Here is a 12784-nt window from a genome sequence, read left to right on the forward strand (position 1 = left end):
CCACTCCCGGTGTTGTCTAAATATACTAAATACTGACCAAAAGGCTTATAAACCCACCCAGCCTAAAAATCCTATTCTATTTCATAAGAATCACTTGGAAATTGCTTGAAAATTCCCCATCCATATTCGGAGGCTATAACAAGTCCTCGGCATGACACTACAGCCAGCTGAGGTACAGGAGGCACTCGACACTCGACACTCCGCTCCGCTCAGCGATTTCTCGGCATCGATTACGTCTCCTGGCACGGCTGTCAGCCGTCAGACCAGCGCCGGGCACTGATTGGCTGGTGGGCGGACCTGGGCGGGGCTGCGGCTGCTTTGCTTCTGTTGTGCGGACGTCAGTGCTGTGGGTTTCGCCATGAATCGTTATTTCAGTTCCCTCCAGTTGCTCAGGCAGATCTATTCTGCTCGGAGGAAGCTTCTGCTGCCAGCGCTGCCCGGGCCACGAGTCAGGATGGTAAGGAAGAACTCTCTCCTTACAGGAAGGCTTCAAGAAAGGTCACCTTCTAGGGGTCGATCCCGCACAACTGTCACCTTGCCGGGCACACTCGTCCTATAGGACACACATGGGATCCCTTTAGCTTCCTGTGATGTGACCGCTCTCCTCCTCCTCTGTGTGTACTGTCCTTTATACCATGTGCGGTTTCGTGGCTTCTGTGCAGAATGTCTCTGTGGTTCTAGAATTTTGTAGTTATTTTTTGGGTCACGTTCCCAGTCTGCATGTGTACATACTGGGGGAGATTTATCAAAACCTGTGCAGAGGAAGAGTGGTGCAGTTGCCCATAGCAACCAATCAGATTGCTTCTTTCATTTTCCACAGGCCTCTAAAGAGGCCTGTGGAAAATGAAAGAAGCAATCTGATTGGTTGCTATGGGCAACTGCACCACTCTTCCTCTGCACAGGTTTTGATAAATCTCCCCCCCCCCCCCCGGGTCTGAATAGAATTCCTATATGTGGTAACACTGTCCAAGGGATTTAATGACCGTGCATAAGGCTGGGATCACACTAAGCATTTTTTTCTGTTTTTGCTCACACTTTAGGCCATAAAAACATCAGTAGAAAACATTTTTACCATGTAAGTGTTTTTTTTCCCCCTCCTCACCTTCTAAAAATCATATTTTTTTTTTAGTTTTCCACCTACAGACCTATATGAGGGCTCGTTTTTTGTGTCACTAATTTTACTTTGTATTGAAATTAATAATTTCACCACAAAGTGTATGGCGAAACCCAAAAATTTTGTGGGGCAAAAAAAAAAATAAAAAAAAATAAACAAAAAAAAAATGTTATTTTATCATTTTTGGGGCTTCTGTTTTGATGCAGTTTGGTAAAAATGTCACCTTATCTTTATTCTGTAGGTCCATATGATGATAAAATGATGCCCAACTTTTAGAAGTTTGATTTTGTTATAACTTTTTGTGCTAAAATTAGTACGTTTTATAATTGTCATCGTCTGAACCCTATAACTTTTATTTTTCATATACAAGGATGTATGAGGGCTCATTTTTTGCACTGTGATCTGTAGATTTTATCGGTACAATTTTGTTTTGATGAGACTTTTTGTACATTTTTTTTTATACATTGTTTTAGGGTATACAAAGTGACAAATATGCAATTCTGGACTTTGGTATTTAAAATTATTTTTTTTTTTACATATATGCCATTGACCGTGCGGTTTAATTAGCGTTATATTTTTATAGTTCAGACATTTACGCACACTGTACCACGTGTGTGTTTATTTTTGTTTACATATTTTCTTAAATGGGAAAAGAGGGGTGATTTAAACTTTTTTTTTTAAGGAAAGGGTTAAATCGCAAGTCCTCATAGGGGTAAACCGATCGGACAGTGAGTAGGCAGGTAAGGGCCCTCCCGCCGTCCTCTTACAGGTGTTTTTTGTTTTGCTTTTTTTTTTTTTTTTTTTTTTTTTGACGCCGCAATCCTCTTTAATTGCGGCGTCTAAGGGGTTAATGCCAGGCATCACCACCATCAGTGATGTCCGGCATTAGACACAGGTCCCAGCAACTGAAACCCATCCACTCTAATGCGCGCTCTTCAAAGAAGGGGAGCCCTGTGTCCTCAAGGGGTTAAAATAGAATGTTTGGCTATTTGGATAGTTTATTATTTTCATATGTTTTTCCATCTGTTGTAGCTGGAAATACGGTAATATGATGCATTATACATACACATGTCTGCACAGCGTTTTTCTGTAGCCTTTACCTCCGCTCACATGAAGGCTTGTCTTAGCCATAGTTTCTGTGAAATCGGATGAAGTACCATGTCAGCCAGGCACTACAAGTATAGTGTGTGTGTATGTGTGTGTATGTGTATATATATATATATATATATATATATATATATGATGAGAAAGACGCGGATCACTCACCACGATTCCAATGCTGTGTTCTTTATTCTTAGCGTTGTTGGTGACTACACATAGATGGATGTAACGCCAGGGCAGTAGGTGGTAGGGAGCCCCGTCTGGAGCGGCGGCGCCATTTCACACCCAGAGGGCGTGAAACGGTGCCGTCGCTCCGGACAGGGCTCCCTACCACCTACTGTCGTTAAATCCTTCCATGTGTAGCCACCAACAACATTAAAGAACACAGCATTGGAATCGTGGTGAGTGATCCACGTCTTTGTTTCTCCTCTTCTGTATGAATAGATATGCTAAAACGAGCTAGCGTGAGCACCGCCACTAGTCTGCTGATGTGAACTAGCGCTGAATTTTTTGACCGCACATATTGACTAATTAGCCGCCCCGGAGCAGTGCCAGGTGATTCTCTACATACTCGTGGATCTATATATAAAAGTATATTCCGTTCTCACTGGAGTATTGTAGTTCATTAGTATAAAAACGTATTTGTAACTGTGAGATCCTTCAAAATCCAATCTTTGTTTCTGACTGGAAAGTATTGCGTAGATCATTGGCAAACTGTATGGAAACCTGACCGAATGAACTGAACAGAAATGTGAATAGAGTCTTGGGATAGGTCCACAGCGCCCTTTTAAATGTATATTTTCCTTCACCTCCGCAGCTTTGTGAACAATAACAAAAATGTTTTTGTAAAGAGAACCCTTCATCACTTTCATGCTGCCTGAACCACGAGTGATCAAGACAGTCCCTGAAGGCTTCTCCTTTCCTCATGTGCCTTCATTGATAGATTTTCCCTCTTGAGTATAAGGACAGATCCATCAGTCAATGCTGATGGGACAGGGTAAAGTCACCAGGACTGTCATGATGACTTATGGGTCAGGCTACATTAAAGGGGTTACCCAGCTATTAAAAACGTATCCCCTATCCACAGGAAAGGACGTGTCTTTCCCCCCCCCCCCCCTCCTTAAACTGTCCAGCCCCCACCTTCTGAGACTTACTTGTCGATGACGGAGATGGGACCCTGTTGCTGCTGGTTATTGGCTGAACAGGCCAATACTGCTGAGAAGAGTACGTCTTGGATGATGGGGGCCAGAGCATTCATCGGGGAGAGTTGGGTCCTGTTCTGGACATAGTGGGTACCTTTTTAATAGCTGGATAACCTCTTTTTCAGGTCTATTTAGTAGAATGTTTTTTTTGTTGTTGTGTGTGTTCTTGTTTTTTTTTTTTTTTCAGATGTACTCTGCCCTAGCAAATAATTACACAATATGCAACCATTTAAAAAAAAAAAAAACAGCCAAATTCTAGAAAGTCGACTTTGCCTTTTAATTGTTGATTTTGACTGTTCTTGTTATAAGGTCTCATTCACAGTCTACACAGTGGCCCGTGTAGTCCTATCTGTACTAGAGACTCCGGTGTGCTGCAATACAGTGCTATGCCAGGTGCTGGCATTTTATGGAGCATGACACTTCTCTTCTTACTCTTGAAGGAATGTAGGATCCTGTCTGATCCTTGGCTTTCCGCAGAAATAAGTGGCACCAGACGGCTCTAGTAGCTTCTTCCTTCTTTCCCTTCGCTAATTGAAATATCATGTACTGATGTTTAACAGCGAGATAAAATGGTTTTGTCTGGATATCAGATCAGTGGTGACCTGACACCCATAACCCCTGTTGATCAGTTGCATATACAGTAAATGTGTGGTGGCTGTGCTGGGTTACTGCCATCCCATCGGAATCGTAACTAAGCTACAGTAACCCAGCACGACCAATGCCCATTTCTCCACTTTGCTGCACCCTACCCTCCACCCCCCCCCCCCCCTTCCCCTTTACTCATCTCAAGATTTACTCTGTAAAAAAAAACAAAAAACTGTTCAGGCACATCTCAAAATGGATAGCTCAGTTTAGGGTACAGGTGCCATTTAGAAGCATATGGAGAAGGAGTGACTAGAGAGAGAAGCCGAGACAGATATGGGGAGAGGTTGCAGAAGCTTGTAGTGAGTGTTATTTCTTACCCAAGTGCTTGATTCACAGCTTAGGCTCCTTTCACACTACCGCTACTGCCTGTCAGTAGCAGGTCCATTGGAAGATAGCGGGAGAAATATTAGTGCTTGTGACGTCTTTTTCTCCCACTATCTTCCTGTGGTATAACGGACGTCAGAGAATCCCGTCCAAGGGATTGGGATCCTCTTTGCCAGTTATTCCTCGCGTTGGGCTCCGTCACACTAACTGCCGTTAAAAGGCAAATAAAAAGCCTAAACTGCGGTTTGTGGCGGAGCCAAGCGGCAGTGTGAAAGTAGCCTTACACTGTTAGGTACTGTCCTATGCTACCTTCCATGCTGCTTCTTAGGGGGTGCTATAGAGATATAGGAGAGCAGGGTCTCCTCTTCTGTGTGTATTCAGTGTATGGAAAACATCATAGCAGCTAACTGAAAGACCAGAAATCTGTGATGTGGAAAAGTGGTGAAAAATACCATATACAAATGACCTGATAGGACACACGCATTCATACGACAGCTTATCCTGAAAAGCTAACCAAAACAACAGTTCTGTTACTATTTACACGTAATATGTTACTGCTTTTGAATATATTGCACAAAGTAATTACAGCTGTGTATTTTATTCCCAGGCCAGTTCTGATTCTTATAGAATTGAATTTGACACATTTGGTGAACTGAAAGTTCCCAATGATAAATATTATGGAGCTCAAACTGTTCGGTCAACTATGAACTTCAAAATTGGCGGTGTGACTGAGTGGATGCCAGTAAGTATGAATACAGTTTACCTTTTATGTGTGTAATATGCTTATACTGCAGACTATGTTGGCTTACGTTTTCATGTTTTTTTTAATTAAGTTAATAAGTCAAGACCATGGTACTATGTTTATTATATACAGCTTACTGTAGAACTTTTTATGATGGTTTTTCTGTTCAATTAACATTATATTTTTATAGTTCGCACATTTACGCACGCGGCGATACCACATGTTTGTTTGTTTTTGTTTACATCAATTTTTAAATTGGGGGGGGGTGATTCTGATTAAGGTCGACCGCAGAGACGGCGGCGTGTGACATCACGCCCCCGTGTGACGTCACACTCCGCCCCTCAATGCAAGCCTACGGGAAGGGGCGTGATAGCTATCACACCCCCTCCTGTAGGCTTGCATTGAGGGGCGGAGAGTGACGTCACACGCCGCTGGCTCTGCGGTCCACCGTAATCAGACCCGGATCGAACACGCTCCAAGGACTGATTACTAACGGGGTGCTGCGTGCATGATCGCGGGCGTCCCCAGCTGCGGGACTCCCGCGATCAGGGATCTTACCCCCTATCCTTTGGATAGGGGATAAGATGTGTTAGCACCGGAGTACCCCTTTTAAGGAGTTAAAGGGAGGTTTTTATCTGCCTACACCAAAGACAGCAAAATATAGCGACAGGCTCCATTAATGTAACAATTAAATATGATTTAAGAGAAATCATAGTTACAGTATATGCTTGATATGACCTGCCAGGAACGGGACTCTGAGTCATTGGAACAGTCTCTAGTGTTGTCTTCCTGCTGGAATTGAGATCTATAACTTAGGGCCAGTGAAATGGGAAGAAACCACCAAGGGCTGGTGTGTGTTTGTATGTATGTACACTTGGTGTTGCAGGGTCAACATGTTAAAGGGGTTCTCCACTGCCTTAACCTACTTTTGGCAGTTAGTTAGCTCTGTGGCTATATGTTATTAAGGCTTTTTTTCATGTTGCCAACGGTTCTGTATGTGGTGTTTTACTTACCTTTTTTCAGACCCGGAAGCTGGTTTCTTCATTTGCTTCCTGCCTAGCCTTTGTTTCTTTTCTTCCGCCGCCATCTTGCCATCGGGACGTCACCATGGAGGGTGGTGTGTTGGAGGCCGGCCTGCCCCTCGCTCCGTACGTGCCCGCCTCCGCGTGACGGAATCCTCGGTCGTCATCAGCGCGCACCCTCCTTACTTTCAGCTTCTTCTAAGCTGAATGCGGATTGGGCTGCTTTCAGCAAATCGGATGCCGTGATGGGCGCATGCGCAGTTGGTCCTCGCTCCGGAGGATCATCTGCGCATGTCCCATAGTGATGTCAGCATCGGGCCTGACGCGCTGGAGGATTGTTAACCCTAACCTGGCCGAGCTGAATTCCAGAGCGCTGGACAGCTCCTGTAGGTTTGCTATGGCAGTGTTTCCCAAGCAGGGTACCTCCAGCTGTTGCAAAACTACAACTCCCAGCATGCCCAAACACCCGAAGGCACCCGAGGGGTAGGCCGGCCTCCAACACACCACCCTCCATGGTGACATCCCGATGGCAAGATGGCGGCGGAAGAAAAGAAACAAAGTGGTCGAGGCACAGCAGGAAGCAAATGAAGAAACCAGCTTCCGGGTCTGGAAAAAAGGTAAGTAAAACACCACATACAGAACCGTTAGCAACATGAAAAAAAGCCTTAATAACATATAGCCACAGAACTAACTAACTGCCAGAAGTAGGTTAAGGCAGTGGAGAACCCCTTTAATGCACAGCAGGTCTCGGGCATGTCTTATGCAGTCATGAAGATAGATCAAGGGTTATGAAGAATATCTCATCCGGACTGAGTAGATTTTCATGTATTAAATATTCAGCTTTCTTTACAATCTTGCAGCATTTCAGAGTTTCATACTTCATCTGACTCTGATTGAGAGATCAGGTAGTCTTCCTTTCTTTAGATCTAAGAAAAGTCAGTTAATACAATGCCTTTTATAGTTGTTATGACTCTCGCCACAATCGCAGGTGAGCGCATCCCCTTAGAGTTAAGTATGCCCCCACAATTTTTTGTGTCCCTTCACATGAAGAGCTATTCCCTTTCATTTTAGTACTTTTGGTCAGTCAGGTGGAATAGCATATATTCACTAATATTTTTACTGATCTATGACATTTTCCTCAGTGCATGTTGTATGAATGGCTGACACAATGAGAAGACATTCATAGCACTTTTTCAATACATGCTGATGAAACCTACTGTATCTCCAAGAGTGTAAGTTGTTGCCAAAGTTTGCCTTTTTAGTAAATCTTATAGAAGAAACAAGTGAAAGTAAGATTCCTTGAAGAATAATTAATTTAATTGCTGTGTTTGCTGGGCAGCACCGCAGGACCGATTAACTGGTATAATATATTAATGATTTAAAGTTAACAGCTTAGGGTTCTGTGGTGGCCAGGTATGGGATGGTGTGTCCCCATACTTCTCCTGCCCTGTCAGGCAGAATCTCTCCATGTCCTCAGGCCCCCTTTATGTGTTAGCCCCTATGTACATAAGTTGTATAATAAAATGTACTGTTTACTTTAATAGCTGTTACCATGTGATTGTTACCCAGGAGGGACTAGTGACCAGGTGACCTATGGGCTCCTTGCATAGCCCCCCTATAAAACCAGGGGAGGGGCTACAATCTCTCTTTTCCAGCATTCTTGCTCCTGCTGAGGTCCAGTGCAGTCGTCTCAGTGTGCTTGTCCAGAGCATTGGAGGCCTCAAGCCTAAAGTCTGCTGCCACAAAGTCAGCTCAAGTAAGCTCAAAGTCATCTTCATGTCAAGTCAAGTCTTCTATATAGTCACTGTGGCTGCACTAAGTGTCTCTACCTACTGCAAGTCCCAGCAAGCCTTTGAGGTCCCCCTGTGTCACTGGTCACCTCCTTTGGATATTGTCTTTACTGCATAGACTGTGTCATCTGTCTACCCTCAGTAAAGCTACCGTTGTCCGTAACTTGGCATTGGTGTCTTCATTGCCCCCGTGCCTAGCCCAGGACCAGCGGTATTACCTGCGGGTGGTTAAGGCTAAACCACACCCTGGCGTCTCGACAAGAAGGGGTTAATAACATCTGACCCCAGGGTTACAACATCTGCCCTACATTGCACCCCTGCTGACACCACAGTTCATTCACACAACGTATTTTCCAAGCAGAATTCCACTGTGAAAAATACGGGGCAGCAGCCTCCTATTTTTTTCAGTGGGTTTCTGCTGCACTATTCACACTCAGACGTTCCACTGAAGAAATTCCTGACCATGGGTTCCATTGAAAGGATGAACATGTGTTTTTTTTTTGTTTGTTTTTTTTGGGCATACAATTCAAATTAATATCTTTATTTTGTAGCTGCCAGTCATAAAAGCATTTGGAATCTTAAAAAAGGCAGCAGCAGAAGTAAATAAGGACTATGGCCTTGACCCTAAAATTGCTGAATATATCATGAAAGCTGCAGATGAGGTAAGCATGTAGTAGGATTATAAAATAATTTAGCAACTTTTTACCCTGGCTGAAAAGCATCTGTAATGAGGTATAACTGTATGGAAACATTTTAAATGGCTTTTAAGATTTTGGAAAATAAGCTATATGCATTAAAAAGGAGAAAAAATAAAAATGTACTTTTCTGCACAGTGTTGTCCACTTTAAATACACTCTGGACACATTTTTATAATTGGTACATTGGGTTGTTATAACTACGATTAATAACATACCAGGGTCACAAACTTTCATTGTGGTCTTTTAGATGCAAGTTGACTAGGTGCTGTATACAGTATATATCCTTAAGGGGGGTTCCAGAAAAACAAATAGTTTACCATCTGCCTCCCTGTGCTATAAAACAATACAAATGCATATTTACAACCATGGACACTTCAGCTCTGGTGCCCTCTGCTGTTGCTTTTTGCGTTGATGTCTCGCTCTGCTCTGTCATTGGCTTAGCGGTACGCCATCAGAAGAAAACTGCAGGAGTGGGGGGGCCAAAGACGAAGAGCTTTAGCACAAAGGGAGGTGTGTATGTGTTTTTTGATAGTTTCATGACACTCAAGGATGTAGACAACCTATTTGTTTTTCTAGAATAACCTCCTTTAACCCCTTAAGGACCAGGCCATTTTACACCTTAGGACCAGAGCGTTTTTTGAACATCTGACCACTGTCACTTTAAGCATTAATAACTCTAAGACGCTTTTACCTATCATTCTGATTCCAAGATTGTTTTTTCGTGACATATTCTACTTTATGTTATTGGTAAAATTTTGTCGATACTTGCATCGTTTCTTAGTGAAAAATTCCAAAATTTGATGAAAAAATTGAAAATTTTGCATTTTTCTAACTTTGAAGCTCTCTGCTTGTAAGGAAAATGGATATTCCAAATAATTTTTTTTTTTATTCACATATACAATATGTCCACTTTATGTTTGCATCATAAAATTTACGATTTTTTACTTTTGGAAGACACCAGAGGGCTTCAAAGTTCAGCAGCAATTTTCCAATTTTTCACAAAATTTCCAAAATCACAATTTTTCAGGGACCAGTTCAGGTTTGAAGTGGATTTGAAGGGTCTTCATGTTAGAAATACCCCATAAATTACCCCATTATAAAAACTGCACCCCCCAAAGTATTCAAAATGACATTCAGTCAGCGTTTTAACCCTTTAGGTGTTTCACAGGAATAGCAGCAAAGTGAAGGAGAAAATTCACAATCTTCATTTTTTACACTTGCATGTTCTTGTAGACCCAATTTTTGAATTTTTACAAGGGGTAAAAGGAGAAATGTATACTTATATTTGTAGCCCAATTTCTCTCGAGTAAGCACATACCTCATATGTCTATGTAAAGTGTTCGGCGGGCACAGTAGAGGGCTCAGAAGCGAAGGAGCGACGAGGGGATTTTGGAGAGTACGTTTTTCTGAAATGGTTTTTGGGGGGCATGTTGCATTTAGGAAGCCCCTATGGTGCCAGAACAGGAAAAAATACCCACATGGCATACCATTTTGGAAACTAGACCCCTTGAGGAACGTAACAAGGAATAAAGTGAGCCTTAATACCCCACAGGTGTTTCACGACTTTTGCATATGTAAAAAAATGTTTTAAAAATGTCACTAAAATGTGTGTTTCCACCCAAATTTCACATGTATGCAAGGGTTAATAGCAGAAAATACCCCCCAAAATTTGTAACCCCATCTCTTCTGAGTATGGAGGTACCCCATAAGTTGACCTGAAGTGTACTACGGGCGAACTACAATGCTCAGAAGAGAAGGAGTCATATTTGGCTTTTTGAGAGCAAATTTTGCTCGGGGGCATGTCGCATTTAGGAAGCCCCTATGGTGCCAGGACAGCAAAAAATACCCACATGCCATACCATTTTGGAAACTAGACCCCTTGAGGAACGTAACAAGAAATAAAGTGAGCCTTAATACCCCACAGGGGTTTCACGACTTTTGCATACGTAAAAAAAAAAAAAAAAAAAAAAATTTCACTAAAATGTGTGTTTCCCCCCCAAATTTCACATTTTTGCAAGGGTTAATAGCAGAAAATACCCCCCAAAATTTGTAACCCCATCTCTTATGAGTATGAAGGTACCCCATAAATTGACCTGAAGCGCACTACGGGCAAACTACAATGCTCAGAAGAGAGGGAGTCATATTTGGCTTTTTGAGAGCAAATTTTGCTCGGGGGGCATGTCGCATTTAGGAAGCCCCTATTGCCAGGACAGCAAAATAACCCCCACATGGCATACCATTTTGGAAACTAAACCCCTTGAGGAACGTAACAAGGGGTACAGTGAGCATTTACCCCCCCACTGGTGTCTGTCAGATCTTTGGAACAGTGGGCTGTACAAAATTTTTAATTTGCGCAGCCCACTGTTCCAAAGATCTGTCAGACACTGCACCCCACTGTTCCAAGATCTCACTGCACCCCTCATTACATTCCGTGAGGGGTGTAGTTTCCGAAATGGGGTCACATGTGAGGTTTTGTTTTTTTTGCGTTTGTCAAAACCGCTGTAACAATCAGCCAGCCCTGTGCAAATCACCTCAAATGTACATGGTGCACTCTCCCTTCTGGGCCTTGTTGTGCGCCCCCAGAGCACTTTGCGCCCACATATGGGGTATCTCCGTAGTCGGGAGAAATTGCATTACAAATTTTGGGGGGCGTTTTTCCCTTTTACCTCTTGTCAAAATGAAAAGTATGGGGCAACACCAGCATGTTAGTGTAAAAAAATTTTTTTTTTACACTAACATGCTGGTGTAGACCCCCAACTTCACCTTTTCATGAGGGGTGAAAGGAGAAAAAGCCCCCCAAAATTTAAGAAATTTCTCCCGAGTACGGAGATACCCCATATGTGGCCCTAAACTGTTGCCTTGAAATACGACAGGGCTCCGAAGTGAGAGAGCGCCATGCGCATTTGAGGCCTAAATTAGGGACTTGCATAGGGGTGGACATAGGGGTATTCTACGCCAGTGATTCCCAAACATGGTGCCTCCAGCTGTTGCAAAACTCCCAGCATGCTTGGACAGTCAACGGCTGTCCGGCAATACTGGGAGTTGTTGTTTTGCAACAGCTGGAGGCTCCATTTTGGAAACAGTGGCGTACCAGACGTTTTCATTTTTATTGGGGAGGGGGGCTGTGTAGGGGTATGTGTATATGTAGTGTTTTTAACTTTTTATTTTATTTTGTGTTAGTGTAGTGTAGTGTTTTTAGGGTACAGTCACATGGGCGGGGGATTACAGCGAGTTTGAGCTGCCGCGCAAAATTTGCTGCATCGCAAACTTGCAGCCTGATACTCACTGTAAGCCCCCTGCCCATGTGAATGTATCCTGTACATTCACAGTGGGGGGGACCTCCAGCTGTTGCAAAACTACAACTCCCAGCATGCACAGTCCATCAGTGCATGCTGGTAGTTATAGTTTTGCAACAGCTGGAGGCACACGGGTTGGGAAACACTGAGTTAGGAAACAGACAATGTTTCCCAACCAGTGTGCCTCCTGTTGTTGCAAAACCACAACTCCCAGCATTCTCAGGCATGCTGGGAGTAGTAGTTCGGCAACATCTTTAGAGCTAGATGTTGCCGAACTACAACTCCCAGCATGCTTGGAGTTGTAGTTTTGCAATATCTGGAGGACTACAGTTTGCAGACCACTAATACAGTGGTTCCCAATCTGTGCCCTTCCAGATGTTGCAAAACTACAACTCCCAGTATGCCAAAACTGTCCAGGCATGCTGGGAGTTGTAGTTCTGCAACATCTGAAGGGCCAGATGTTGCAGAACTACAACTCCCAGCATGCCTGGACAGTAAGGGCATGCTGAGGATGCGTAGTTTTGCAACATCTGGAAGGGCACAGTGGTCTCCAAACTGTGGACCTCCAGATGTTGCAAAACTGCAACTCCCAGCATGCCCAGACGCCAAGGGCTGTCTGGGCATGCTGGGAGTTGTAGTTTACAGGGTCCCTTTACAGCAATGCATGTCGCTTTACGGCGACGTGCATTGCTGTAAAGGGCCCGACCGCGGCTGAAGATCTACTCACCTGTCTCCGCCGCCGCCATCTTCATCGCAGGGATCCTGGTCTTCAGGGACGAGGTAAGTACCGGGGCCGGTCCCCAGCACTCCCCCGTCCCCCGCCGCGTCCTCCGGTCTTCCTCCCGTCCTC

At 43.8% G+C, this 12784-nt stretch overlaps 1 protein-coding gene across 1 annotated transcript in view; it reads left to right on the forward strand.

Annotated features, from left to right (window-relative positions):
• The first annotated feature begins 287 nt into the window (after nucleotides 1-287).
• FH (fumarate hydratase) overlaps nucleotides 288-12784 on the forward strand; it is a 41042-nt gene continuing 28545 nt past the window's right edge. Inside the window, exons 1-3 of the mRNA XM_056566998.1 lie at nucleotides 288-457; nucleotides 4994-5128; nucleotides 8492-8602. Of these exons, the coding sequence (XP_056422973.1) occupies nucleotides 359-457; nucleotides 4994-5128; nucleotides 8492-8602 (345 nt within the window). The 5' untranslated portion in view covers nucleotides 288-358. The remainder of the gene's footprint in view (nucleotides 458-4993; nucleotides 5129-8491; nucleotides 8603-12784) is intronic.

The sequence above is a fragment of the Hyla sarda genome, chromosome 3, assembly GCF_029499605.1.
Source record: "Hyla sarda isolate aHylSar1 chromosome 3, aHylSar1.hap1, whole genome shotgun sequence".
Taxonomy (NCBI): Eukaryota; Metazoa; Chordata; class Amphibia; order Anura; family Hylidae; genus Hyla; species Hyla sarda.